This window comes from Amblyomma mixtum, chromosome 3, assembly GCF_055824585.1.
Source record: "Amblyomma mixtum isolate Tamu chromosome 3, ASM5582458v1, whole genome shotgun sequence".
Taxonomy (NCBI): domain Eukaryota; kingdom Metazoa; phylum Arthropoda; class Arachnida; order Ixodida; family Ixodidae; genus Amblyomma; species Amblyomma mixtum.
In genome coordinates, this window is record NC_143014.1 from 206,535,668 (window position 1) to 206,551,620 (window position 15,953).

General features: G+C 49.5%; 1 protein-coding gene across 1 annotated transcript; it reads right to left on the minus strand.

The window, feature by feature from the left end:
• Window positions 1–2,851: 2,851 nt before the first annotated feature.
• On the minus strand, window positions 2,852–4,768 carry LOC149353423 (uncharacterized). Its single transcript, XM_089577348.1, has one exon. It carries the CDS (start codon window positions 4,534–4,536, stop codon window positions 3,247–3,249), a length of 1,290 nt encoding a protein of 429 aa, XP_089433474.1. The 5' UTR covers window positions 4,537–4,768; the 3' UTR covers window positions 2,852–3,246.
• Window positions 4,769–15,953: the final 11,185 nt, after the last annotated feature.

Sequence of the window (15,953 nt, forward strand, 5' to 3'; positions counted from 1 at the left end):
GCTGACGGCACTCTTCAGCCTTGTCAGCAAGGTCGGAGATAGTTGTGTATTCAGACGGATCTGGTCGGTAGGGTAAAATGGTGTCGATGGTACAGGATGGTTCACGGCCGTATAAGAGGAAAAAAGGGGAGAAACCTGTCGTCGCTTGATGGGCGGTTTTATAGGCAAAAGTCACAAACGGAAGTACCTGATCCCAGTTGGAATGGTCAGACGAAACGTACATTGCGAGCATGTCGCCCAGAGTGCGATTGAAACGCTCCGTGAGGCCGTTTGTTTGCGGATGGTAGGCAGTAGTCGCACGGTGTATGATTTGACATGCTGAGAGGAGCTCTTGAACTACCTCGGACAAAAATACGCGGCCCCTGTCACTGAGCAGCTCCCGAGGTGCGCCGTGACGGAGGACGAAGTGGTGCAGAATAAAATAAGCGACGTCACGAGCTGTGGCCGTGGGAAGGGCGGCTGTCTCGGCATAACGGGTCAGGTGATCGACGGCGACGATTATCCATCGGTTACCTTCCGGAGTGCAGGGAAGTGGGCCATAAAGGTCGATGCCGATGCAGTCAAAGGGGCGAGCAGGGCATGGTAAAGGCTGCAGGGGTCCGGCCGAGCGACAAGGTGAATCCTTTCGTTGCTGACAGGCATCACACGATCGAATGTAGCGGCGGACAAAATTGTACATTCCACGCCAGTAGTAGCGCTGACGAAGTCGGTGATATGTTTTGAGGACACCAGCGTGAGCACTTTGCGGGTCAGTGTGATGATGGGCACAAACGTCGGAGCGGAGATGGCGTGGGATAACCAGTAACCATTTTCTGCCGTCAGAGTTGTAGTTTCGGCGGTAAAGGAGACCATCCCGGACGGAGAAATGAGAAGCTTGGCGGCGGAGAGATCGCGGATATGCAGCCATGGTAGGGGCATTGATGACGTTGAACAGGGCAGAAATCCAAGGATCTCGGCGCTGCTCGGAAGGCATATCTGAGACTGTGAGAGCGGTCAGGGGAGGGTCTGGTGTGGGAACGGCAGGCAGGGACACCGGCGACCGAGAGAGAGCGTCGGCGTCAGGATGCTTGCGGCCCGAGCGGTATACAACACGGATATCATATTCCTGAAGGCGCAAGGCCCAGCGTCCGAGACGGCCCGACGGATCTTTGAGCGTAGCGAGCCAACAGAGGGCGTGGTGGTCTGTTACAACGTCGAACCTGCGTCCGTACAGGTAAGGACGGAACTTGGTGATCGCCCAGATGATCGCCAAACACTCTTTTTCGGTAACGGAGTAGTTTGACTCTGCTGTCGTGAGGGCGCGGCTGGCATAAGCGACGACGTATTCAGAAAAACCATGCTTGCGCTGGGCGAGTACCGCACCGAGGCCGACACCACTGGCATCAGTGTGGAGTTCCGTTGGAGCATCGGGATCGTAATGACGAAGTATGGGCGGTGATGTCAAAACTTTGCGGAGCTTCGCGAAGGCCTCGTCGCAGGCCGGTGTCCAAGAGGACAAGTTAGCGGGTCCATTCATGAGCTTTGTTAGTGGGGCGATGATTGTAGCAAAATTACGTACAAAACGACGAAAGTAGGAACATAAGCCTACGAAGCTGCGCAGCTCTTTGAGAGAGGCCGGTTTCGGGAAGTCAGCAACGGCGCGTAGCTTCTCAGGATCAGGGAGGACCCCATCTTTACACACGACGTGGCCGAGGATGGTGAGTTGGCGGGCGCCGAAGTGACATTTTTTAAGGTTCAGTTGAAGGCCGGCGCGAGCAAGGCAGGTCAGCACCTGGCGGAGACGATGCAGATGGGTGGAAAAATCAGGAGAGAAAACCACGATGTCGTCCAGATAACAAAGACAGGTCTTCCATTTGAGGCCACGCAGCACGTTGTCCATCATTCGCTCAAATGTTGCTGGGGCGTTACAAAGGCCGAATGGCATTACGTTGAATTCGTAAAGCCCATCTGGAGTGATGAAAGCGGTCTTTGGGCGATCAGCTGGAGCCATGGGAACTTGCCAATAACCGGAGCGTAGGTCAAGCGAAGAAAAGAATTCGGCGCCTTGCAAACAGTCCAATGCATCGTCAATGCGTGGGAGTGGATACACATCTCGACGTGTGATTTTGTTGAGGCGTCGATAATCCACGCAGAAGCGTATAGACCCATCCTTTTTCGTGACAAGGACAACGGGAGATGACCAGGGACTACTTGATTCTTGAACAACACCGCGGTGGAGCATGTCGTCGACTTGTTCGGCTATGACACGACGCTCTGTAGGTGACACACGGTATGGGCGCTGGTGCAGAGGCGGGTGAGTGCCTGTGTCGATGTGGTGGGAGACAGCCGTCGTCCGGCCCAAAGAGGCTTGCGGCGTGTCGAACGAAGACGAAAAATGGTGCAACAGCTCAAGAAGCTGCTCGCGGCGGCGTGGCTCGAGGGAAGTATCAACAGAACAGGCGAGGAGATCACGCTGAAGCGGGTCAGAAGCCACATTAGTAGGGGTCAACGCATCAATTTCGCAAGCAGATGAACGGTCGGTAGCGTCGAGGTCAAATAGTACGTCCACAGGCTCAAAACAGCCAACGCACTCTCCACGAAGCAAAGTAACGGCGTAAGAAAGTGTATTGAAGACCAGAAGTGTGCTGGCACCATTGCGCAAGTCAAGCACGGCGAAGGGCAGTGAGATACGGTGGCGGCAGGAAGCAACGTCGGAAGGTAAGAAGACAACGGTGGCGTCGGCGGTAGAAGCAGCACAGAGAGGAACGAGGACAGCGCTAACGGGTGGGATAGTAGTGTCCTGAGCGACATGGAGTTTCGGAACAGCACGAGGACCCACGTCATCAAATGCAGCGGCAGATGGCAGAGCGCATGGCACGGAAAGTTCGACGTGAGGGCGGGCGCAGTCAATCATGGCATGGTGATGGGACAGAAAATCCCAGCCGAGAATGACATCATGAGAACAAGTGGTGAGGACGATGAATTCAATAAAATACACTTCGTTCGCAATTACTACTCGGGCGGTGCAGAGAGCTGTGGGCTGGAGATGCTGTGCGGTGGCGGTACGTAGCGACAAACCGGAAAGAGGCGTCGTCACCTTGCGAAGAGAGCGGCAGAGTTTTTGGCTGATAACAGATACGGCGGCACCAGTGTCTATGAGAGCAAGCGTCGAAACACCTTCCACAATAACGTCAATAACGTTCGCAGGGAAAAGAGGACTTTGACGGTCAGCGGAGTACGCAGTTCGTGCCTCGGGAACTGCGACGGTTAGTTTCCCTGCTCGGCTGAGGAAAGTCGGCGGCGCATGGGCGAAATGGAGCGGCGGCGGGGTGACGGTGAGCGACGAGACCAGGAAGCCTGGTGGTCAGAGGGTTCAGGTGGCGGCCCCGGCGGAACTCGGAAGGAGGGCGCCGAATAGGACATGCCCGTATAGTCAGGCCTCGACAGAGACATGCGGCGTCGACAATGGCGGGAGACGTGCCCGGGAATGCCGCAAGCAAAGCATATCGGACGGTTGTCCGATGTGCGCCATGGCGAGGTGGGCGGCGCAACTCTACCAGTAGTGCGTTGCGAGCGCATGATGGCCGAAGGATACGCATACGCCGGGGGAGGGGCTGGGCGAGCCACAACTTCGGCGTAGGTGCGAGGCGCCGCCACAATGGGGTGCGGCGCGAAAGCGTCAGGATAACTCAGCGGCGAAGCACTCGGGGCAGGTGGAGATAAGGCAGCCTCAGAAAGCGCCATCCGGGCAGCGACAGGAGCTGTAGGATGGCCGGAAGGAAGAGCTTCCGAGACCTGTCGCTGGATTTCATGTCTGAGCTGCGGCGCCAGAGAACATGATGGTTCGGGTAGAGATGGTAGGAGAGATAGCTGGCGGGCAACCTCCTCGCGGACAAATTTCTTGATTTCGGCGCTGAGGTAGGAGGGGTCGGGGTCCGCGGCCAGTCCAGCGAGCGACGCGTCAGCAGGGTGGCGAACCAAAACGCGTTGCTTCCGTAGCTCGTCGAAACTTTGGCAAAGTTCGTATACCTTTGCGATGGTGGTCGGACTCCTAGCCACGAGCATGTTGAAGGCTCCATCATCGATGCCCTTCATGACGTGGCGAATTTTATCTTCCTCTGTCATAGATGGGTTCACTCGTTTACATAAATCGACTATGTCCTCGATGTAACTTGTGAAGCTTTCACCGGTCCTCTGCGCTCGCGAACGGAGACGCTGTTCAGCGCGAAGTTTGCGAACGGCAGGGCGGCCGAATACTTCGGCAAACGTGGTTTTGAACACGGACCAGGTGGTGATGTCCGACTCGTGGTTCCGATACCAGAGGTTTGCGACGTCAGTAAGATAGAACACGACGTTGTTAAGTTTCAGAGCGTCGTCCCACTTGTTGTGTCGGCTCACCCGTTCGTAGGCTGACAACCAATCTTCCACATCTTGGTCGCAGCTGCCACTAGATATAGCAGGGTCGCGTTGACGTGAGGGTCCAGAACAGGTGATAGGTGGAAGCAGGTCGCAGGAAGCAGGAAGCAGGGTCGGGGGCTGCTGGCTTGGGTCCTCCATGGGAACGGACACCGTGCGACTGTGGAGTGCCAGGGCGACGTCGGGGGTTGGGATCGTTGCACCCTCCACCAAGTGAACAGTGGATTTATTAGTGGGTCACGGCGACCAACGAACGCAGCGGTCAGGTCGTAGCAAGACGGCAGAACCAGCCGAAGGAAGCAGCTCCAGCACGAGCCGGAACCACCAGCGATGACGACGAAGTGCGGCACCGCGGAGACGTCCTCTTCTTCTTCTTACAGGCCGTTCGAAATAACAGCATTGACCGGACCCAACATGGCTGTCATAAGCAGGATCCCTCACATTCCTGGAAAGTTAAACGAGAAAACCGTGAACATCGAACAGCTGAGAAGGTACAAGGAACGCGCCCTGGACACCGAGGAATTAGTATCCACAACGTGCGCCTGAGGACAGGCGCAATTTTTGGAAGGGCCGTGTTAGCACTCCCATAACTTACACGCTGTCACGCCTGGAAACCCCTTCCGATTCCAATTCTGCACGCCGCTAACTTCTCCTCCTAGCGTCCCTTGACAATCCACGATGCTGCGCCTTACGGCAGCGGAGTCCTAAGGAGAAGTATCTTCAACCAACACGCCTGGACTTGTCGCAAGAGGCCAGACAGCGAGGCGCCGTTTCCTCCTCCCCCGGACGCCACTGCGCGCGGCAAAGTTTGAAGCGGTTGGCCGCGCGGTCGCTGGTTGGTCCTTTCGGACTGCCGTCGAGTGCTGCCTTTGGATTGGCCAGTTCGGAGGGGCCACCGTTCCTCAGGCTATAAAAGCCCCACCGCTGCAGCTTGGGAGGAGAGACGACCGAGAGGCGCCGACGATACGAGACGCGTCGGCGAGGCCCTCCCAATCTCTGCAGATCCGCCGAACCTCCTACGTATCAATAATCCAGTTATGTCATTCTTGTATTCTTGTCTTAAATTCTTGTCTTAAAATAAATCAATTTCTTTATTCGAAAAGAATCCGGCCACTTCTTGCTAACACTGTGTAAAGAACTTTTGGAAACCATGAAACTGGGATGTGCTGCACAAAGGGGACATGTGAGTGCTGCATGGGGAAGCTGTTTGAAAATTTCGATATGCCTTGGTGTCCCGCACACTGGGCTAACAGACCCCGCATGGGTCTGACTAGGCTCTGTGGACGTCTTGCAGAGTAGAAAAGTTATGCACGTATACAAACTCGCTTGTTGAAAAGTGTAGCGTGGCTGCTCTTCATGTGAAAGTAAGCGGGCGGCTCCACAACTTTTGCAGGTCCTATATTTTTTTTTACGCAAGCTGCAGGAGCCTCCTCCCGGTGCAGTGGCGGAGAGGTTGAGTGCTGTAGCTTCGCTGCTGTTTATCTGTGATTTTTCTGGCAACCGCATTTGTTAACTTTCTAGAAAAGCCTGTCAGATAAAGGGGTATTATGATTGTGTGCCTACTGTGGACACACCAGAACAAAGTCTGCCCGGCATTATTGGTGACTGTCTGTGCTATATATATAGGAATAACTTGTGAGTTTGGTTTTGTTTATACCCCTGGTGGTATTGAACATTTGATGTCCAGGTAAGCGAACTAGTGTAGAGCTTTGCTGAAAAAAGAAACCATCAAATCCAGTACTATTGCATGAACTCTTTTACTAGTAATTGGGGCTAAACTTTGGAGCTGCTTTTTTGCTTTGAGGTAAAAGTGCCTTGTCTTTTTTTTCCAGTGGTAAATAAAGTTGCTGTTCACTTGGTTTTAGTTTCTTCTGAACATATCAGCGTCCAGTTTTCAGCAAAAATGTTTGATGCCATCTATCGGAATACTTGAAGTAGTGGTGCTATCATCAATTGAATTTAATTTCCACCCTTGAGCCTGGCTTTAAGAAGAGAAAAACCCATGGGTCTTCATCTGGACGAGAGTGTTGAATAAGTGAGCCTCTGTTAAATGCCTACTATTTCTCATGTTGTGAGGGTTCATTTCGCATAAGTCATTTCATGTTTTTTTTTCTATTTATTTGCATGCAAACAACTGGAATATGCATTTCAACAACCCCCATGGTTGGTTGACAAATCGCTTTTGACTGAAATGATACCTACGTTAGTGAGCTGTGAAAAAAACCTTCCGAGACTGCTTGAAAGTGAACCACTCAGCAAACTGATGCTTGCTGTCTGAATGTCAGGGATGTAGCAGAGCCACACAGTTCATGCACATGTGCAGCTTAGCAAGCAGACGGAGCCCTTCTGCAATTGTTTTGATATCTGGCACCTTTATCTAATGCACGGACGGGTGTTTTCGCATCAGTGTAATTCAGTAAAAGAGCCAAAACAAGGCCGCTTCTTCGCACATCATTGTTTTCTAGTTGCTGCAAAACTGTTCCTTGCATTCCTTTAGTTGTGTGCAACAGCGTGATACAGGCGTTTGCTGCTGCACTCTTTCCATAAGGAATCGGTTAAGAAAAGTTCGCATTCAAATCTGTTGCACTATCTTCCCGTTTCATTGTCAGTATCAGCGGACCTGTGAGTGCGTATCTCGTTCAAAACATTAAAACGTGCTTATTAGCAGCCATCTTTGTCACTGCACATGGAATGCACTTTTCCTGACAGCTTCACGTCTATGACCCTGTGTCTCCCGTTTTCCCTTTTTTTTTCGCGTGACATACGTGACCAATTGTATTTATGCCATTTCTTTTCCATTAACATCATAGTTCTGAGTACAGCGCTTGTCCTTCACTTGGTGCACTGCGCCCGCATTGTTCTTGTGCTGCTATCAGCCACAGTTATCGAGCTCAGCTGGCATGCACTTCCCCAAATGACATACGCGATCTGCTCTGCAGGCACCCAGACAGCGTGCCGCAGTAGATGGGGGCCAAAAAACAGCCTCGGAAGAACGGGCCGTCGAAAAGCCGATAAGGGGCGGGGCAAGGCTACCAAGCCCACACCAGCTGTGGTGAGCCCCTTTGCCGGCAAGCCTCCGCTAGGAACAGCAAACGTTGGCATAGATTGAGTATAGTGAGTCTGCCTTTGTTTGCCAAAAGGAAGTTCACGCTTCTTTTGTCCCTCTACCACAAAGCAGGATTAAGATGTCTTGAGGCGAAGCGCAGAAGGCTCTCGTGTGCTGTGCGATGTCGGTGCACATTAACCCTTTCAGGCATTAACTCTTTCTTTTCCATGAGGCCGCCTAAAAGTAAATTAGGCCTGAAGAGAGTTTGTAAGCTTTCTAGTGCAAAATACATGTGGTAATTTTATGCAGGCATATGCAAAATTTCATACAAAGTGCCGTAATGAATAGGAACAAAAATTTATTCAGATGTCCGGCATACATTACTGTTCCGAAGAGCTACATTATGCTTGAAACTGGGGGATGGGAATGGTGTTATTATTGACGGCAAAATCTGTCTGCCTGGATTACATGAATCCTCCTTGACCATTTTGTGAAATATTATTTATTCCATTCGCTAGCAGCTTAAATGGTAATCTTATTTGCGACATGGGGGATGCAAAATTCTTCTCAAACCATGAAATGACTGCTAGGTGTAGCGCACATCCAGAAAAAAACAAGCTGAGAGTTCATTTTGTACACAACTGTGTACAAAACGCCTTAAAGAAATAAAGATCCCCAGCTGGTTCGAAGCTGATCTGGAGCCTTCTATTACCACACATTCCCCCCCCCCCCCCCCTTTGGCAGGGTCGTATGCAGCATGCAGATGTTGTGAATAGCGAATGCAGGCTTTCCCGGGCACCATGGGGATGATGGTGAGCAGTTCGCCACCACGGACCCAAGCACCCACGCTTATTCGTGCGTGGCTCAGCCGTGTCCGGGGAAAAGGGGATCCCGGTGGTTGAGCCGATGCCTAGTGTTTGGACCTTTAAGGCCCCTCGGCGGAGGCAACACACCACTTTATGCCCAGCTTCCCGTAGATCCGTAGATGGCACCTCAGGCCTGACCCGATCGGGAGAAATCGGCAGTCGTCTTTTCCTGTCTTGCCCTTTATCTTTCACTTTCCTCTCTGTTTCTTAAAACTCTCCTGTCTCCTCCTCCCTTCTTGGTTTTTCCTTTTTTCCTAGCGGCTAGGGTTAACCTTTTGTGGCAACCTGCCCGGGGTTTCGTCATATTTGGTTATAGCTACAGTGTACAACTGGCGTGGGCACGGCTTTCTGGCCAGTACCCTTGTTCGGCTCCATGCTGGGTGGTTGGCACCGTTGCCGAACAACATACCCATTTTATGGCTTCCCATTCCTCAGAAACTGACCGCCCTGACAAAAGGTCATGGACTGAACGCACGGCAAATTTCCTGCGAAGAACGAAACAAAAACTTTTTCACCAGTAACAGGACCCTCAAAACCGAGAACATAGGTTTTTAAATGCACCCCCAAAACTTATTCAGCGTGGCGTTTCTAATTAGAACTGTCGGGGCCTTATAAAAACTACAATAATGCGACAGATCTTTTAAACTCGCTTTGTCTTGTGACTTCATGCATACAGAACACTAACCTAGGTTCTGAACATACAAACATTTAAAAAAGAAGTATAAAGTCTTTCGGTGGGACCGAGAGCAAGCGAATAGGCTCTCTGGAGGTGTTGCGATTATCCAGTCTGGGTTTGCAACCCGTGAGATCAGGTTAAAACCAAATATAAATCTGCCACAGTCACCGTTGTCCATTTTAAAACTATCACAATATGTTCCACATACCTCGAGCCACACCTACCAGTTACACTTCACAACATAGAAATATTTCTAGAACAGCTTCCAGACCCATATCTATTAGTTGGAGATTTTAATGCCCATTCCTCTTTCTCGGGAAGTGAAGAAACTAACACTAGAGGTCGCATTTATACTTTATTCTGTGCAATAATGTGTGCCTACTGAATTCAGGAAAGCAAGCCTACTTCTCCACAAGCGCTGGAAACATTGGCTGTTTAGATTTATCCTTTAGTTCGCCATCTGTTTTTTACTGATTTTTGATGAGATGTCCAGGATAACCCAAGGAGAAGTCATCATTTGCCAATCATTATTAGCCTGTCATCCTCTCCATCAATCATCCCGAGCAAGCCTCGCCGTTGGAAGTTATACTTAGCGGCGTGGGTAGTGTTCCGTGAAAATGCCACTCTCTAGAAACTATTTTCGGATGATCTAGATGTTGACGAACATATTGAATCGTTCACTACCTGTATAACTACTGCAGCACACTTATCTATTCTTCAGTCCTCGGGCGTGGTGCGAGAAAATCATAAGGTGTGATATTCGCAAGAGTGTAAATAATCAAAAAGGGAACAAAATAAATATTGGGGAATTCTTCGTAGGTACCCAACACATGAAAACCTAATAAATTTCAAAAAGGCAAGAGCGAAAGCAAGGCAGATCCGTCGAAGCGTTCAAAAATCATCATGGCAAGAACATATACCCTCTATAACAGTTCAATCACATCGAAGGAAACGTGAGAGCTAGTCGATAGAATGGTAGATAATCAACCTTAAAGATCACTTTTCTCAGACCCCCAGGTACACAAACAAGTATTCAGGATCAAGACATGCTCGTGGGGTACTTTTTACAATATCCGGTACCACACATTACACAAAGTCATTTTCAAAGTACAGAAAAACAGACGAAAAACAGACTTCCAACAAGTGGCAGTTCACACGAGCCATATAACTTAATTGCACTCGAGGAAATCCATAAAGTACTGTCCGGTGTTGCCGATAAACTGGCAGCTGCCGGCCCTGATGAAATTCATTATCAGATGCTGCGCACACCTTTCCGAAGTTTCAGTACAAGCACTTTTACAATTCTTAAACAATATATGGAAACCGGGAGAAATTCCAGAGGCTTGGAAAAGAGCAGTTATTGTGCCATTCCTGAAGCCTGGAAAGCCACCAACCTGTCAGATCTTTCGAAGCTATATTCGGTTCTATGAACTTCTTGACATCCACCAGTGTGGTTATAGAAAAGGTTGTTAAACAACTGACCATCTCGTGCGCCTTGAAAACACTGTACGAGAAGCATTTATACACAAGCAACACTGCCTGGCAGTATTTTTTCACATGGAAAAGTCTTATGACACTACCTGGGTTCACCACGACCTAGCAGGCTTAGGCATCCGTGGAAGGATGGTGAACTGCTTGAAAGATTTCCTGTCTAACCATTCATTTCATAAATTCGTTCAAAAGAATGGGGTATCGCAGGGGTGTATTTTAAATACTCGGTGTTTGTCGCAAAAATGAATTCCATAGCCAAAGTATTTCCAAAGTCTGTGATGTACTCATTATATGTCGACGACCTTCCAATTGCGTGCACATTATCCGGCTTGTTAAACTGTGAGAGACCGATACAACTTGCTTGCATAAAACAGACTAGCGATTTGGGCAGGCAGAAATGGGTTCAACTTCTCCCCACAATACCCAGTAGCCTTTCTTTACTCGCTCGAAAGAGGCTTGCAAAATGAACCCACCCTACGCCGAAATGAAACCATAACACCAATAAAAGAAGAACAAAAAATGTTTAGGCGTAACATTCGATAAAAAAGTCACATTCCTGCCGCACTGAAAAATAAAGGCCCCCAATCTCTAAACATACTGAAAGTGCTCTCAAGAAAGCATTGGGGCTCTGATAGAACATGTCTGCTACACATCTGTAGCTCATTGGTACGTTCCTCATGAGATTATGGGTGCATTGTGTACGGTTCAGCAAAACCATCATACATTAAAAAATTGGATCCAGTACACAAATCAGGCCTACCCCTAGCATGTGGAACATACGGGACATCTCCCATAATCAGCCTCTATGCAGAAACCAATTAACCCTCACATGAAATCAGAAGAACTGCTTTAACTTGTGCATATGAATTTTAAGTAAGATCCCCACCAAAACACATCTTCTATCCAGTTGTAATAAAATGTCTTTCTAGAATAATATTCACCAACAAACCTGAAGCAACTCGGCGAGTGGTCTTGCGTTTCGAAGAGATATGTCAGAATCTCAACATTCAGGACACATTACCTGACATTGCTCAAAGACGAAATCCACTACCTCCATGGTACAATTTTCCTTCAATTTGCGACTTCACTCTGACAGAGGTCCGTAAAAAACAAACTCCGCAACAACACACCATACAACAATTCTTTGCACTCCAATAAAAATACGCTATGTTCACGGAATTTTATACTGATGGTTCAAAAATGAATGTCTAGGTAGGAAGGGCAATGTTTCGATGGAATTCGAAAGAAACAGTAAGACTTCCACAGTGTGCATCCCTTTTCATTGCCGAATGTTATGACATTTGTGTACCTGCAGAAAAATAGTAAACGAGAACCTCACGAACAGCATTTACACTGACTCCCTAAGCGTACTTACAGCTCTTCAATCTAGAAAGGCAATCACTCCATTACTTGGTGACATCATACACAGCATATTAATAGCTACAGCTCAAGGATAAAACATAAAACTCTGCTGGGTCCCGAGTCATGTCGGAATACAAGTCAACGAGAGAGCAGATTTGTGCGCTGCTCGAGCTCGTGGCCAGGAAATAAAGGAAGTAAATATGCTCTTTAAGGATTGCGTGAACTTCGTACAACGTAAATTGAGAGAAAAATGTCAGTCGTCTCGGAAGAAAGAGGTAAATAACAAACTACAGTTGTTAAAGCCAGTTTTGTGGGGAATGGAAGTCATGTGTGCGCCGGGAACATTTCAAGGAAGTCATTCTCTGCCGTCCCCGAATAGGCCACACACACCTTACGCACAACTTCAAACCTTTTTGCGAAGAATGCGAAGATGAACTTACAGTTACATCATCTTATTCTCTTGTGTGAAACCGAATAAAACTAAGAAAAAGCACTTTATTAAGTTTTATAACAAATACATTATGTTTGATCCAACACTGCTTTTAGGATATCATGAAATCGTTGACATGTCTTGCGCTTTTAGCTTCATAATATAAGCAGGATTTCTCGAGAAACTTTAAATTCTGACCAACAACTTTTTTGTTTTGTAAACCATAGCCACTTTCTCTTTCCTGAGGACGCTGAGCTTTTTATACGGTTCTTTGGGAGCGTCGAGATCCTTGCCCAGCCAAGGATAGCGACTGAGGTTACCCAACCCTCCTTAAAGCTTTTACTAGTCGCCATTTCTAAATTTCTTTTTCTACGCGATCACTAGGTAGCATTAACGTTTAAGGCCTTCTACACCACTGGTGATTTTTAGCATCTGTATGCAATACACCGAAAATCTTATATACCTTGTGCTTGGCGCATGGTGGGCTTAATTCTCTATGTGCCAAAAAACATAACGCTACACCTCTTCCTTTCTTGTTTCTTTCACTCCCTCCTCCATCTTTTCCAGCACGGTTGAAGTGAACACCGAGAAATGGCAGTTCCTGCAGCTTTCCTTCCTTCAAAACAAATTTACCGTGATTGAGTTAGCGTACCTTTCTTGTTTGTAATAGGCTCTTCCTGATTAGGTTTTCTTCAGCCATTTCTACCTGCCAAAGTTGCTCAGTGGGAAGATGGCAGCGTAGGCTGCAATGAAAAAACAGAGCAAGCAGCCTCCTGCCAGTTCACTATTAACTTGCAATTAGGCTACTGGTTATTGCACAAATCCCACTCAAGCACAAAAAGTTCGTTACAGCACATAGATGGAAAAGAAGATGACTGTTGTTTATCAGATTTTTGCTTTTACGCACTCCCTTTATCCATACTTTTTGGTGACGGGAAGACTGAAAAACTGTTTGGGACAGCACGATGCCAGACTTAATGAGGGATTTAAAATCCACTGGAACAAAGCGATAAAGCAGTTCAAAATGAACTATTGTTTGCTTCGGAGGAATACTCTGAGCCAAGAGAACCATGACTACCACTGCTGTGTCGTCTTTCCCTAGCGGGCGGTCGCATTTGTCGGCGCTCGTTCCAGAAATATCGTGCTGCATAAATAAGTGGATGTGCAGCTGGCACGAATGGAAGGACAGTGTTTAACCAATAGAGCGTCCTTTGCATTTCTTGGCAGGGAAATGTGATGTCGCTCCCTGTACACAGTTGCAGTCATCGTCATCTGTGCACTGCTAGGGGAATTGCCTGCCTTGCCCTGGAGCATTTACTTTTATGCGCCCACGGATAGGATAGGATAGGATAGGATAGGATAGGATAGGATAGGATAGGATAGGATAGGATAGGATAGGATAGGATAGGATAGGATAGGATAGGATAGGATAGGATAGGATAACTTTATTTGCCTATAGCACAAGTGTTTATTTATGTGGCCAGATGAGTACGGACAATTAACAAGCTGCTCGCACTGACGTAGGAAGACAGAGGAAACTATTTGCAGATACCCCGACGGCTGAATTTGCCATAGTTTGACCGCCCCTTTTGTGCCTGTGATATTCGGCATGCCAGATACTAGAACCTTGCGGTACAGTGGGTGAACGAGAGGGGAACGAGAAAATAGTCTGTCCAAGTTACCACAGATAAAAATTTTCTTGGCGCATTTAGATGTTACCAGGATTAGAGTTTTTTCGCAGCATAACTATATTTAAATATTGTGGGTTTCTAAGTGGACACAGGCCACCACCCACCGCGGGTTCGAGCTTCGCGCGAGCCAAGGGCCCCGATCAGCCGTCACCACACACCACTGGGACACCGATGCGGCGCACTCAACCCCCGCTGGGAGGAGAGCGATTCGCCGCAAAGAAATAGGCCTCCAAGTTCACAAAGGAGACGTTTATTCACGTCGTCCTTCAGCAGTACACACGCACTCAATCGTCACCCCGTCCCGGGGGCGCGCGAGGAGCAAGGCTCCGCTGCGCACACGAAGCGACTCGAGCAATGTGCGCGTCGGCGACAACGATCCCCCTCATCAGAAGCGTCCAGAGGCGCCGCGGCGAGGGTCAAAGGGTGCACTTTCCGCCCCCCCCCATCGCCCCAAACGCCCCGCCAACTTCCCCTCCATACGGGCCGCACAAAATTCGCACCGCGACACACGGCTCCTTAACGAGCCAACCACCCACAGTCCGGCCGGAAATGAGAAAAGGCGCGCTGTACAAACGACACCTAATCCAATCTATTCCTTCTAGAAGATAAGAGCAAGCACGAGCGGGCTGAAGTTTGCCTATGTACATGTCTGGTAAAAAAAAACTGAACGCCAATGCTGACGCATGTTGCCTATGTACAATCTCGGTACGTTAGAACGAAAACAGACGTACAAGCAGGAAACGAAAGTGGCTAGAAACTGACGTAAGCAAACAAATAAATAAACTGATAAGCACACAAGGCTGGAACTGAGCATGCTGCCAAAACAACAACAGAAAAAAAAAACACACCGTGCTTCACCTGGGTAGGGCCTGACAAGAAAGCTCGCCAGCTAGCTGAGGCTGCGTGCCTTCGGTTGCGGAAAAGTCCGCCGTCCGGCATCAATCACACAGGTGACCGTCGCCTCAGATTGTACCGGTGCTCGGTACGCTTGCGTTCCGCAGCACCAGTTGTGCCTTTACACTTGCCTTTGATACCAATGGGTACCGGCGCAAGCTCATCAGACCGTGACGCGTAGGCCTTCAGGTCAATGAACCCCTGCTTGCTCCTGGGGAAAGGCCCCATCAAATCGCAGGTGGCCATCTGCCACGGACGCACACTGTCAATCGGTTTCATCATTCCAGGCGGCTTGCCACCCCGTGACTTCACCGCTTGACAGACATGGCAGGAACGGCAATAGCGGATAATGTCACGCTTCATGCCGGGCCACGTCACCGATTGACTCAGTTTTGCAAAAACTTTGGAGTCACTCAGATGACCGGCCAGTGGTTCGTCATGAGAGAATCGCAAAAGTGCGCCTCTTAGACTTTTGGGGATAACCACCTAGAACGGGCCGATGGACTCGTCATCGGTGGCTATGTACTTCAGCACGAGCCCGTCATGGTCCAGCAAATATGACTCCCCCGGGGTTCGCCGCGACACACGCTGGCTTCTGCCCCCCCTGCGCCCGCTACAATACAAGTAGCGTCACGGCGCTCCGTCTCCCTGAGACCGTCGCTCACCTCGCGACAAAAGGGGTCATTTTGCTGGGCTTTCAGTAGCTCTTACGGCTGAAAACGATTCCAGTCATCCCAGAGGGGAGCATGGTCTCGTCCCCACTCAGGTTTGCAGCCAAAATTTCCGTTCGCGTCGGCAATTCCGAGGCGCTCACGAAGAGCTTTGCCTCTCGTCCGCTTTGCGAAGCGCTGCTTGCCTGGTTAGCGGAATGGGTTAACCCGTTTGCGGGTTCCCCCTCCTTGCCGCCCGGCGGCTCGTCCGCTGTTTCGCCCCCTCCGCCTACAGGCGTCAAGGCGCCGCTGGAGAGTGGGGCACGGGATAGCGCGTCAGCTACCACGTTTGTGCTCCCCTTTCGACACTGCACGGAAAAGTCGTAATGCTGTATCAGGAGAGCCCAGCGCGTCAGCCGACCCGCAGGCTCGCGGAGCCGCATCAGCCAACT